At 36.7% G+C, this 12,816-nt stretch overlaps 1 protein-coding gene across 5 annotated transcripts in view; it reads right to left on the bottom strand.

Moving 5' to 3' along the window:
- Positions 1-1,850: 1,850 nt before the first annotated feature.
- The window catches only part of LOC132095969 (protein strawberry notch homolog 2-like), a 36,404-nt gene continuing 25,438 nt past the window's right edge, over positions 1,851-12,816 (bottom strand). For all 5 annotated transcript variants that reach the window (XM_059501069.1, XM_059501068.1, XM_059501070.1 and 2 more), the window contains 10 exons: positions 12,211-12,282; positions 11,109-11,217; positions 10,706-10,777; positions 10,109-10,252; positions 9,878-9,972; positions 9,508-9,600; positions 9,299-9,430; positions 7,929-8,005; positions 6,146-6,336; positions 1,851-5,433 (listed from right to left, as the gene is read on the bottom strand). In XM_059501069.1, the coding sequence (XP_059357052.1) occupies positions 4,235-5,433; positions 6,146-6,336; positions 7,929-8,005; positions 9,299-9,430; positions 9,508-9,600; positions 9,878-9,972; positions 10,109-10,252; positions 10,706-10,777; positions 11,109-11,217; positions 12,211-12,282 (2,184 nt within the window). In that variant the 3' untranslated portion in view covers positions 1,851-4,234. The remainder of the gene's footprint in view (positions 5,434-6,145; positions 6,337-7,928; positions 8,006-9,298; positions 9,431-9,507; positions 9,601-9,877; positions 9,973-10,108; positions 10,253-10,705; positions 10,778-11,108; positions 11,218-12,210; positions 12,283-12,816) is intronic.

The following is a 12,816-nucleotide window of genomic DNA, read 5'->3' as shown; positions in this document are numbered from 1 at the left end:
TGTGATGGCCAGTGGCCTCAGTGGAAAGGCTGAAGATGAACTTTTGGAACTGTCCAGTGATCGTACTCTCAGGATGAAATTTAATCAGCAGGGCCCAGCAGAATTTTGGCCCACAGTTGAAAAGGAGTACAAGGAGGTTGCTCTTCAGGCCATGAGAATATTGCTGCCTTTCCCAACAACATACCTTTGTGAGACATCTTTCTCAGCCATGATGGCAATAAAGACCAAATACAGGGCACGGCTTAATGTGGAAGATGACTTGAGAGTTTGCCTGTCCCCAATAACACCCAGAATTGATAAGCTCTGCAAAAAAAGACAGTCTCACCCTTCCCACTGAGTTACTAGCTGTTACTAAATTGATGTGTCTGCAATGCAAGATTTGTTTTATATTGTAAAACTTGTATAATATTGTATGTCTTCTATATTGAAAAACTATTTCTTTAAGTAGAGTAGATTTTTTTTTATGTTTCTGAAATATTAAAAATATGAATATTATCTGAAAATATTGCCGAAAAAACAGATTGCTGTTCAAATTGCAAACCGAACTTGAGCCACTGTCATTTACTACATTAAAATGTAAGAAGTTTAATGCACTTTTTTACAATCATACGTAAATTAATTTTTCAGTATCTTCTACTATATGGACATCATAAATTACTGTTCAGTATTCAAAAATGTTGTTGCACTTTTCAGACAACATTATTGTTAACTGTCAAAACTATTTGTTATATTTTATGAAATGTAGAATTTAACAATTTTTGTATATTCAACATCAGAGACATAAGGCTACAAACAGAATTATTGTTCCAGCATTGTACAAATTCATTTGTTTTTGGTACAATCTAAAATTTGTAAGTAAAATTGTCAGTTTGAGGATCTTTTCGTCATGAGTTTTCTTTTGGGGGACCACAAAAGGTTTCACCCTACTCAAGGGGGCCTTCTCCTGAAAAAGTTTGAGAACCACTGGACTAGGGGCTGAACTGGAATACTTAGTCTGGCTTTTATGCAGCATTTCACCTTTACACCTTATTATGGGCAGACACAGAACATGTTCACATTCTGGTATTAATATAGTATTTCTTGATTAGCACCTCACTAACAAAACCACACCTTTGTCAAATTTATAATGCAACAAACACTAGGTGTCTTTACACAGACTGTATGTTTTAATACTACAAGCTGAGCAGGAATACTTTAGTCTGGTTTTGATCCAGCATTGTGTCTCTACACTTTATTTTGAGCTGGCAGCTTTGACTTGAGCAGATGTATATTCACATTCCATGGTATTTCTTGTTTAGCGCCTCACCTATTCCCCTGAAAACACACCTATGCCAAGTTTACATTGCAAAGGAGGCGCAGAAGCACTTCAGAACTGGCATTTTTACAGGAGATGTCTTTATGATGCAACGACATCATTTCCTGAGCCAACACATGACACTTTTTGACGTATACTCTCACTCTCACGACTATCTGCTTTGGTTTCGTCGTCGCTTCCTTCCCCTGAACACTGTGAACAGTTATCATCTCTTGAAGTTAACAGTGCTACTGATACTTTCTGCTCCACTCTTGTTTAGACAATGTCTGCTTCTCGTCTTCCAGGCCAGCTTGCACCATTTTGCTTTGAATAAAAGCTTCAGCTAAATGACTAAATGTAAAGATGCTGCTCAGAGATGGCATCTATGCCAAATTTAAAACCACAAAGGTGGTGTGGAAGTGCTTTTGAAGTGGCATTTAGTTTCCTTACATAGCAAAGATAACTATATTTTGATGCTGAGGCTATGGTGGCTCAGAGCAGGCGTCATTTTTTATATGGATGCTTCTAGAAACAAAACTGACTGAACTGGAACATCTTGAACAAACTCTTAAAATTTTATTTTTTTTGCTAAAAATGATATTGCAGTACAATATATTCCTTCTGTTAAATGTAGAAAACGTTGAGAATGAGTCAAAAGGCACATTTGTTTACACTATTTACAGTTACATCTAAACTCATAAATATCGGGATAAAACAAAGAAGCTCAAAGTAAAAGTGCTGAACAGAATTCTAACTGGAAATATTCATAATATATAATATCAACAGCAAACAACAGTACATACAATCAGTAGCAGTTTTAATAAATGTTTCGTTTTTATTATTAAAGTGTTCATTTGTGATTTCTTTGTATTTTCTGTAAATTCTGGCAAGTTGTCAGGACAAAAGGAGCAGAAACACATCTGAAGTTTTCACACACAAAAATTATTAAACTGAGGAACTGGAGCCAATCACAGCCTCATGGGAACACAGCCTCATATTTAACCAATCCAGTCGAAACTGCTTGCATAAAAATTCTCAAAAAAAAAAAAAAAAAGCAGAGAACTTGTAGTAATAAACAAGCAATATTCCTATATTCGCATTTTCTCTCATAAACTTCAAGTCTAGAATACGGCAGCCAGGCGTGTAGTATACAGTAGTCAGTATCACGCGTCTTTATCTGCGACGGCGCATTCTTTCCCACCACTTTTCCTGAGATTAAGCACGACCGTACGGAGCCTGCAAAAACTGCACAGAAAACTTTGGTGCGATGGGAAACTAGACGCACAAACCTAAACAGAAAACTGCATTTTGGGGTGAAGGAATAAGTAACACGCAGACAGCAGCGCAGGGCAGTGCAGCTCCATTCGGTGGCAGGTTGCAGGCTTTGACTGTGTTTTGGGAGCAGGAGAAATCAAATAAAACCCTGACAAGGCGTTGGAAAAGTGTTTCAACTTCTACATGTGATTATAACAAAGACTACCTCTACAAATAATGTCCCTTGGATATAAATAGCAACAATAATAATAGTATTAATAACAATAATAATACCAATAGCAAAGACGCCAATACATTTGCTTCCAACTACACGAGAATACAAGACCAAAAGGAAAAACATTGACCTCATACATACAAACCAACAAACAAATCCGTTTCATTCTCTTAACAAATATAATATTCTTCAACACAATGCAAAAATATCACTTCTGAACAGATATAAAGTGAATCGCATTCTTATAGTTGTTCATGGGGCAGTATTTGATTTTAATAATATTTGTTTGGTTTTTATTGCTTCGTCTCACTCTCGCACGGCTCTCAACGTGAGGTCCAGTAGTTCTGCCACGTCTCAGGTGTCCCATATATTGATTTATTAAATAGATTTTCCAAAAGGCTTTGACTTTGTTGAATAAACATGAGCTCGGCACGTTTCAAAACCAAAAGACGGCATGGGTGTTTTTATATGAATGTATCTTTTTTGAAGGGAACCGATTGTCTTCAGAAAAGCTTTGTCAATTTAATTTCATCTTTTCTATGATGTCTGATAAAGTAGCGTTCATTAGCTGGGTTCATTAGCGCACTGCTTTGATTACAGCCGTTATCAGGGAAACCGCTATTTCTGCCGCTTTTAAAGCGCCTCCTGCTGGCAGAGAATGAATTTGCACTTTCAATAAGCCTGCGGTTTTATATTTACATTATATACATATATATTTCCCCCAGGTAAAGTGCCGCCACACATAGAGTGTAAGTCTGTGGGAAACACTGAAGTCTGCTAATAAATAATTTGATTATTGATTCCCAAAGATCCATTATATTTCATAAAATTATCTTTCGTTTGGACAGTGATGAGTCTATACCATACCTGAGAAAGTATTCTGCAGAAAGCGATTTGCTCTTTAGTGGCGTCTTCGCTATAACGTGAACGAATTTTTCACTGTGTTCGGATTATTGAAATGTAAGAGGAGTATGAGAAATTCACAGGGTTAAGGGGTCAAACAGCAGTTTCAGAATCATGCGATCGGGTCCAAACACCCTCTACGAAGAAACCCAGGTAAAGGAGACAGACGCCGGAGGAAATAAATAATAAAGCACTACTCTGTCTAGAAATATATATATATATATATACGCACACAAGACTGCATCTAAAGGAGATAAAGGCACTGATTTAACAGAAGGCATTCATTCGAAAATAAACTCCCTAGGACATGAAACAGTATACACCAATATCTTAATAAATAAACATCTCTTTTACCTCAATGTCTGCTGTGATGAAATGGTGGGTGTTAAAAACCTATTGCTTCAAATAAGGCAAACAAAAACCAAACTGATTCCAAGTGCCCATTGATCGCCAACGAACCGAACGCAACTCTTAGCTTATGGACTGAGAATGACTTGAGGGGGGGGTTTGAAAGAACTCAAAAAACTTTTGACTGAGTGTTTGAGTCTTTATGTGGCATCCCAGTCCAATGTTTTGAACTGGATGACGGACTGGCGGTGATCCGAGGGCGGTCCATGGATCATGTGATCCAGCGTCTCCAGGGCATCTATACTGCTGTGGCCGTTTGGTAACAGATGCGTCTGTTCGGAGGAAGAGGATGACGGTGTGAAGTGTGAGGAGGAGGAGCTAGAGTCCGAGAGGGAGGAGTTTGTAGGTGCTGATGCGAATAAGGAGGAGGAGTAAGGAGGAGGGGGCGGAGTCGAGGATGGCAGGGCTTGTGAGGTGAACGGGTATTGAAGTTGCGAATCGGGTGAGGGGTAACCGAAGTCCAAGTCGTCGAAATCAAACTCATCGTTCGTTCTTTCTGTAGTAGTAGTAGGCTGAGTTGCATGCGATTGTATGGCTTGGGGTTGCGATGGCAGGGATTGCGACTGAAAGGATTGCGACTGTGCATGTTCGTTCGCGTGCTGTTTCGACAGCAAGTGTGTGTTTGAAGTGTGCGCCATGTGTTGACTGTTTGGGTGCAGCGCAATGTGCGGGGATTGTTTCGACATGCCAGGTTGCTGTTGCATTTGCATGAAAAGCTGCAGCATGAGCGACTTGTCTTGGCCTCGGTGCATCTGCGATAAAATCGCACGCGAGCCGCTCTGTTGCTGCTGCTGTGTTAGAACCCCAAACGAATGACTCTGCTTTAGTGTGGGAACGTGCTGTTGCGAAACGTTCGTAGTGGCATGCGACGACGACAACATGCGCATGTTTGGGGTTAACGCGACCTGCCTGTGTCTCTGCTGCTCCTGGGAAATCAAATCTTCCAGGTTGAATGTCTCGGGGACAGCCGCGCATGAGCGTCCTCTTCCACCTAGCATGCCCCCGTTTAGCGACATGCCGTTTAGGTCTGGTGCAGGCGTTTTGATGTCCGGCGATGGGCAGGGGCTGATGGTCAGATCCAGGACTTCGCTGATGGCTTCGCTCTTTGGCTTCGCCGCAGGCGGCAGAAGGGATCGTGGGAAGTGAGGGCGGTTCTGAAGCAGGTGTGGAGGATTTTCGATGAGCTTGCGGGCGTTGATCATCTTGGCCAGCATCTGTTGACGCAGACGCTGGTCATTTGCGAACCTCTCTCTCTCCAGTCGCGCTTTCTTCACCTCCCCGTCCATCCGAGAGAGCTCAGCGCGCACACGAGACACGCAGCTCTCTGGGATTTTTATACCTGAGACACAACACACACAAGGTTGTTATTTTCTTCTTGAGGAGAGAAAATCAGACATACAGTCAAAACCAAACAATCTGTCATGTCCAGCGATGTATGCATGGCTTACAGCGCTTAAGTTAAAATACTGAGAGTGAAATAATAAAATAATATGTTAAACCGTGTGCTCTTATCGTTCTGTGGACAAAATCTTGGGAGCTGTATATGCACGTGCACACATCTGTTTTCAATGCAGCGAACCGAGCATCGCTTCATGCAATCTTCCCAGCCATTAAACTATGACAGGTCCTTTAATGCAAAAAGACAGTCACTGCGGCACTCTAAAATTATGAAACTATGGTGCCATGTGGTTTTCCCGTTATATTATTGGCTTGGAAAATATACCCAGTTACCACAGCGGTCTCCTTTCTAGCCTTCACAGAGAGTAGATTAATTTTGGTGGAGTTAAACGTAAGAAATTGTGTGTTCTGCGACTGAAACACAATACTTTCTGAGTTCATGAATTTTGCAAAGATGAAAAGGCATATAAACTGATCTTTCAATACACTGATGTGTCATATTAAAGAGCAATAAAACACCCTTTATTGTTTGAATTTCTTTAAAATGGTTATGGTGATTAAAATACAATTTATCATGCAGCCCTATTCAATGCAATAACTATTCTGCCAGGAAACAGGATTGAGAAGTAACAGATAACAATATGTCAACTCACCGACTTGCTTGCTGTTCAGTTTGGTTTTGAGCCGTACGATCTGCAGGATGCTGGAGTTGGTGATGTCTGAGACGATGTCAGACACTCGTTTCCAGACCCTCAGCAGCGCTCCACACAGCATGTGATACTGCCTGAGACGCATCCCCAGAAAACACTCCTGGCCCTGCTCGATCATCTTACACTTACCATTCCTACCACAAACACACACACACACACACAACACTGTTAAAGCTGTGGTTACATTTAATGTTACCGTGTGGAATCCTGTGAGTGACAATCAATCATTTCAATGGGAATTTCACGGACTTCCATCCTGTTTGCAGCAAAGCTGAAGATTGGACAAGGCAGACAAAGCACTCATTCTGGCAGTGTTAACTTAATATCAACCTTTAAAACTCAAACTATTGAAAATCAGCTTTGGTAACTTAAAGCTTAAATACATCGAAATAAAATATGAATTCTAAAAATACTATACATAAAGGTGTGAGAAAATAAACCAGAAAAAAAAAAAAATTGATATAAGTTAATAAATAAGTAATAAGTTTAGGTTATTGATTATATTATTAAATTGCAAATACAAAAATTTAGATATAAATTAATGATATATATGAATATTAAGAAAACAAATAAAAACAACTAAAATCACATAAAATGACACAAACTCCCCTATTGCTAAAAAAAAAAAAAAAAAAAAAAAAAATTTTTTTTTTTAAATAACTGAAATTTGTTTGCGATAATCGAAATAATGGCTTAAAAACATCCAAATAAAATTATATGAAATATAAAAAAATATTGTATAAAAAATTATGAGAAACAAATCCAAAACAACTACATTTATTACGACTACTAAAACTCAGATACAAATTAAAGCTTAATGTAAACATAAAAAAAAAAAAAAAACTAAAATTAAAACTGTATTCTTAACTTTGGAATCCAGATTCTAGCCAAATAAGACATTTCATCGGATATTGTCATCTGAACGAGTTATAAGTCCATTTTTGTTCTGACCAACTGCAATAAATCGCACTTCCAATGGTGATTAAATCTAACAATTGATAAGCTCATATCACATCAAAGTGTGTAAATTATTGTTATTAGGGCTGCCCTCATCTAAAGATGGGTCGAGTAGTAGTCGTTCAAATAATAGCACTTTTATTAATAGACCATTTAAATCATAATAATGAGCCTTTAATTATTAGTCTAATAAGCACTTAAGCACATGCATAAAGCTTGCCACAGTGCACCGACAGAAATAATGATTATGAATGTGTCAGGGAAAAATAATATTAAGAGGCTGTATTAACATTTAAATAATTAATTGATAAACGAGTCTAGAGCTTTCTTTGTTATCGGTTTAAGAGATGAAGTTGGGGACACCGACTCGTCATCTCCACATGTTAACAACATCAGCATTGGGTGTATTGGCATGAAGCAGATTTCAGTTTCTGTACAGTATAATCTCTAATTGTCACTCTATTTGAATTTCATTAAAAGAAAGGGATCTGTAATCAAATGCACATTTAAAACTAGAATATAATTTAATTTAAATCACATGCATTTCATAAACACACCTGGGCTAAAGTAAGGCGATAGTTTTAAACACTGGCTGGTTATGTACTTGCTCAAATATTGACCCAAACCCAGAGTCGTATTATAGTTGTAATAAGCTATTAGTGCAAATTACAACAAAAACCTAGCAAAGAAAAATCGTGAGGGCTTTTCCAGCACAAACTGAAATACATTTTCCAAAACCAAAAAGTCTCTGACACAAATGGTCACTCACCAGTTGGCATGCGTGCATTTGGTGAACGAAAAGTCAAACTGACTCTTCCAGAAATCCTCTGCTTCGTCGGGTGTCACCTTCAGAGCGGGAAGAAAAACACTTGTAGAACATGCTTTGCATTTCTGAACCTGGACCACTAAAACTGGCTCCTTTTGATTTTTTTAGTTCATCATAACACTTGATATCTTTACAATACTGTATTTCAAGCTAGTTATGTGTTTAAAGCAGCCAGTCAGACATCTGTATTCACAGTCTTCGAGTAGACTGAATGAGATATGAAGTAGATTTAATAATTGTGAACAAATCTGTAATCTCATTATATTCAGGGGTGCACATAAGATACTCAGCCTGGTTCTCATAAAATCACTTCGAGATTTGGCTTGGTCCTCACACTGCACATAGTGTGACACATTCAATTATCTATAAAAAGAAATTAATTATAGGGCTAATAATATTATTATTGCACATTTAGTTTATAAATCAATAAACATAATAATAAAGAGTGATAATACTATGATTTTTTTAAAATAAATGTATTTTTATTTTATTATATTTAGTGCTGTCAAAGGATTGTGATTAAATCGCATCGCAAAAAAAGTTTTTGTTTACAAAATATATGTGTGTGTAACTGTGTATATTTATTATGTGCATATAAACACACACACACACACAGAATATATTTATATTATTTTAAAATATATTTAATTTATGAACATAACACATTTTTCTTAAATTTATACATGCATGCGCTTGCATTTATATACACATAATAAATATACACAGTACAAACATGCATATATATATTATATACACATTTTTTTTTATTTTGGATGCAATTAATCGCGATTAATTGATTGACAGCACTTTTTATTTCATAGGAAACTTAAAAATAAAATGCTAATATTTGCTTATATATATATATATATATATATATGAATTTTCATTATTTTATAAAATGCAAAATCAGCAAGCTTTTATTTTGGCGGGTTGCCGGGAAGAAAGTATGTGCGCTTCCGGGTTTAACACTGCTGATTGAAGTGCGTCAGTGAATGAAATGACACACTGGTGCAACCCTTACAAAGACCTGAGAAGATCGAACACCTGAGAAGAGATGATGCCAACCCCTCAAGAGGACCTCAGATGATGCCAACCCTGAAACAACATAAACTACCAAATTTTGCTACATGTTTGATTGCAACATATAATCATTGCTGTCAATAGTGTTTATCGTTTGCTTGAGTCTTGCATTTTTTATTTGGGTTGTCCATGCGCCCCACTTATGTGCTCCCCTGATTATCTTCATGTGTGAGAGCCGTAGGGACGGGTTTAAAGGAACTGACTGTGTCTGATGGCTTTTGCATGTGTTGTACCTTATAGTATCTCAGCAGCAGGTTGTCCAGGTTCTCAGGATGGGCTTGTTTACCGATGTTGGGTTTATACAGAATGAGATTGCGACCCCGACCCTGTTCGGCGAGCAGGACACACGGCTGACTCCCGCGCAGCTGAACACACAAACACATAATTCAACTTTTGGATGATAGACATAGGAAGCATGATTTATCGTCAGTGTGTCGTGTACCTTGTTTGAGAGGTAAAAGCCTTCATAGACTCCAGTGAGTTTCTCTGCTTTACTGCAAGCCTCCTTCCAGTGCATCCCACGATCCACGCTGATCTGAAAACAAACACAACACAGTGTCACGACATTTAAAACAACCGACGAATTACATACGTGGCCAAAATGATAAGAAAACATCATTTTAATATGCTCAAGAAACATTTCAGATTGTCATCAATGTTGAAAATTGCTTCATATTTGTGCGGAAAGTGTTTTTTCTGGATTTTCTGGTGAACAGACAATTTTAAAGAACAGCATTTATTTGAAATGTGACATTATATATGTCTTTACTATCACTTTTGATCAATTTAAGGCATCCTTTCCTCACAGGTACCTTATAGAGGATGACCTGACCCTCCTGAGGGTTTCCTGGAGTTAAAAACTTCTCCTGTGTCTCCTCATGAATCTCGTCATTACCAGGAGCAAGATCTAAACACAGAACATGACGATATTTCTCTTACTGCTGTGACAACATACCAGATCAAGACAAATACAACAGCACTACCATGCATTCAAAATCTTTTAAACTCTAAATAAGTCTAATGTGCACATTCATGTTCCTCACCCAGTATCCCCATGTCATATTTTCCCTCTTTTTTGTCCTTGTTGATCAGGTAGTCGAAGTTATCTGTGAAGTACTGGAACAGGGAGTTCTGCTGATGGACCTCCAAACCCAAAATACGGTTCAGAAACTTAGTGATGGAGCAGTCTGGGACGCAGGACAGAAAGAGGCAATAAGCCACTTGGTCAGATGCAAATTAGTTGCATTTAATTTACTTAAATCCAAGAAGAAGAAAAAAACATTTCTGCATGTAAATGCATGTGATGCAACTATCAGTTAAAGCACTTTTCTGACAGGTATTACATATTTAAGACAAAAACAGAACAAATGTGCATTATCCAACAGTGCTGTCAGTGTATTTTGTGTTTAACACACTTCTATAAAGTCAGGTTTGAATTATGCATGATCAGTTTAAACCATATTTATAACAATAGCCAAAAATTTCTCAATATTTAGATTTCTTTGCACCCTCAGATTTCAAATAGTCACTTATAAATTGCTCAATTAAAGGTCTGGCTGCTTTATTCATACGGAATACAGACGAGTAGTGAATCAGCCTTTGTGAATCAGATCCTTGCGTTGTTTCTGTATTACATTCACCTTTCTCTGTATTCAGACCCAGACGCGGCTCCTTACAGAAGATTCCCACATCAATCATGCCTTTCTTCATATCTGAAACACATATCAATGTTAAATCAGTACACACACACACACACACATTACACTGTCATGTTCATCTGCATGTGCTCGATCAAAGTTATTTAGTAGTAATAGGACTATTTATTAGAAATATGTAATTACATTAGATATATTTTAACAAAGGTACATGCTAATTTTTTTTTTTTTTTAAGTATCTTATGCTCATAGGAGCTGCATTTATTTGATCAAAAATACACTATAAATTGTGAAATGTTGTTGTAATTTATAATAGCTGTTATCTATGTGAATATATGTTAAAATGACGTTTGTAATGCAATTTAATTTATGAAACAGATGACATTACCTCTGAAGAACATGATGTCTCCTCCTGGGTAGCCCTTCGGTGGAGGGACTTTGTTGTCGATGTACCCGAGGATGGCTTTAGTGATCTTATCCAACGCTTTGGTGCCATACTAAGACAGACAGAGGGTAAAAACCGGTTCAATTCCTTTTTATGTTGTTTTTGTGTGTCTGAACTGTGGTATATTTGTAATATGGGAATCAGCATGAAAAGATTTCATCCGACTGTGAACCATATTGCAGTTCATACATTTATTCAGAGATTTGAATACATCAATCAAATGAATCTTAAGTCAAATGAGGTTATGTCCAGTCCAATCTGTTGTTAGTGTTAACTAAAACTATTAAATAAGCTTAAAACTATTGCACTTTTCAGTTATAGAAATAAAGCTCAAGTTAAACAAAAAAACTGATAATGTTTTAAAAAATTAACCTGACTTAGTTATAAAATAATCAAAATAACTTTTTAGATAAAAAAATAAATAAATAAGGACAAGAAATTACTAAAACAATCTAAAATTAAAACGAAAATTGAAAATATAAAAATTAAAGCCAATTAAAAATATGAATAAACACTATAATAGTTATGTCCAGTCCAATGTCTTGTTAGTGTCAACTAAAACTATTAAATAAAGCTCAAATTAAACAAAAAACTGATATAACTTTTTTTTTTTTAATTAGCTTGACTTAGTTCTAAAATAATAAAAAATAAATAAAACTTATAAAAGGACAAAGAAATTACTAAAACAAAAATCTAAGATTAAAACGAAAACTGAAAATATAAAAATAAAATAAAAGCCAATTAAAAATATGAATGATAGTACTATACTATAATAGTAATTATATTATTATAAAACAGTTAGTTCTGGTCCTTGATTCTGATTGGTTGAGCTGCGTTCGAAGCTGTTGTACATTACTCTACAAACACACACCTTTGTTTACATCTGTGTGTTGCTCGGCAACCGGTTAGCTGTTATAAATTCACTGTAAACCATGGCTTCACGTGGATTACTGCTTTATACTAAAACAACCCCCTGATAAAGCCAGATGGTAGAACAGAGAATAGTCTATTATAGTTTGGCTGATAAAGGAGAATATGCTCCTACTTTGTTCTCAAAGTTGTACTGGCTCAGGTCTCTGGATTCGGTGGCTCGCCGGTCCCCGTGTGTCAGCGCCCCCTATAAAACAAAATATTACATTCACAAGCTCCCAAACATCTGACAACGTTGTAATTAGCTCTCACAGGATTGTAGAACGGCTACAGAAGCTTAAGTACATATACTTACATAAACAAGTGTACATTACTACCTGTGAAATTGTATAAGTTCATAAGTTGCAACGAGTTTTGCTTGGCTTCAGTTGAGCTTTATTTTGGGCATAGTGAAATCTTATTGGTCCAAAATCTTGCAAAGCATAGCTGTATATTAATGCGACTAAAAGAGGATGATTTAATGAGATGAATATAAGTGCTGCATGTTTCAAAGTCAATGTTCTAGAAAATAAATTACAAGAGTGTCTCCATGTGTCAGGCTTGTTTAAGTGCCGTATTACGCAGAACAACTATTTTTTTTCTGCTTATTATTGGTTACGCAGTACACTGTATCCGGCAATTAATTCATTGTTTAAAATGAAAAAAAAAATCCATAATCTTTAAATAAATAGTTCTAAGCAAAAATATTAAAAAAACATCTGAGAAACAGAGACTGAAGCAA

This window comes from Carassius carassius, chromosome 20 (genome assembly GCF_963082965.1).
Source record: "Carassius carassius chromosome 20, fCarCar2.1, whole genome shotgun sequence".
Taxonomy (NCBI): domain Eukaryota; kingdom Metazoa; phylum Chordata; class Actinopteri; order Cypriniformes; family Cyprinidae; genus Carassius; species Carassius carassius.
The sequence above is the reverse complement of the archived record's forward strand: the minus strand, read 5'-3'. Positions and strand labels throughout refer to the sequence as shown.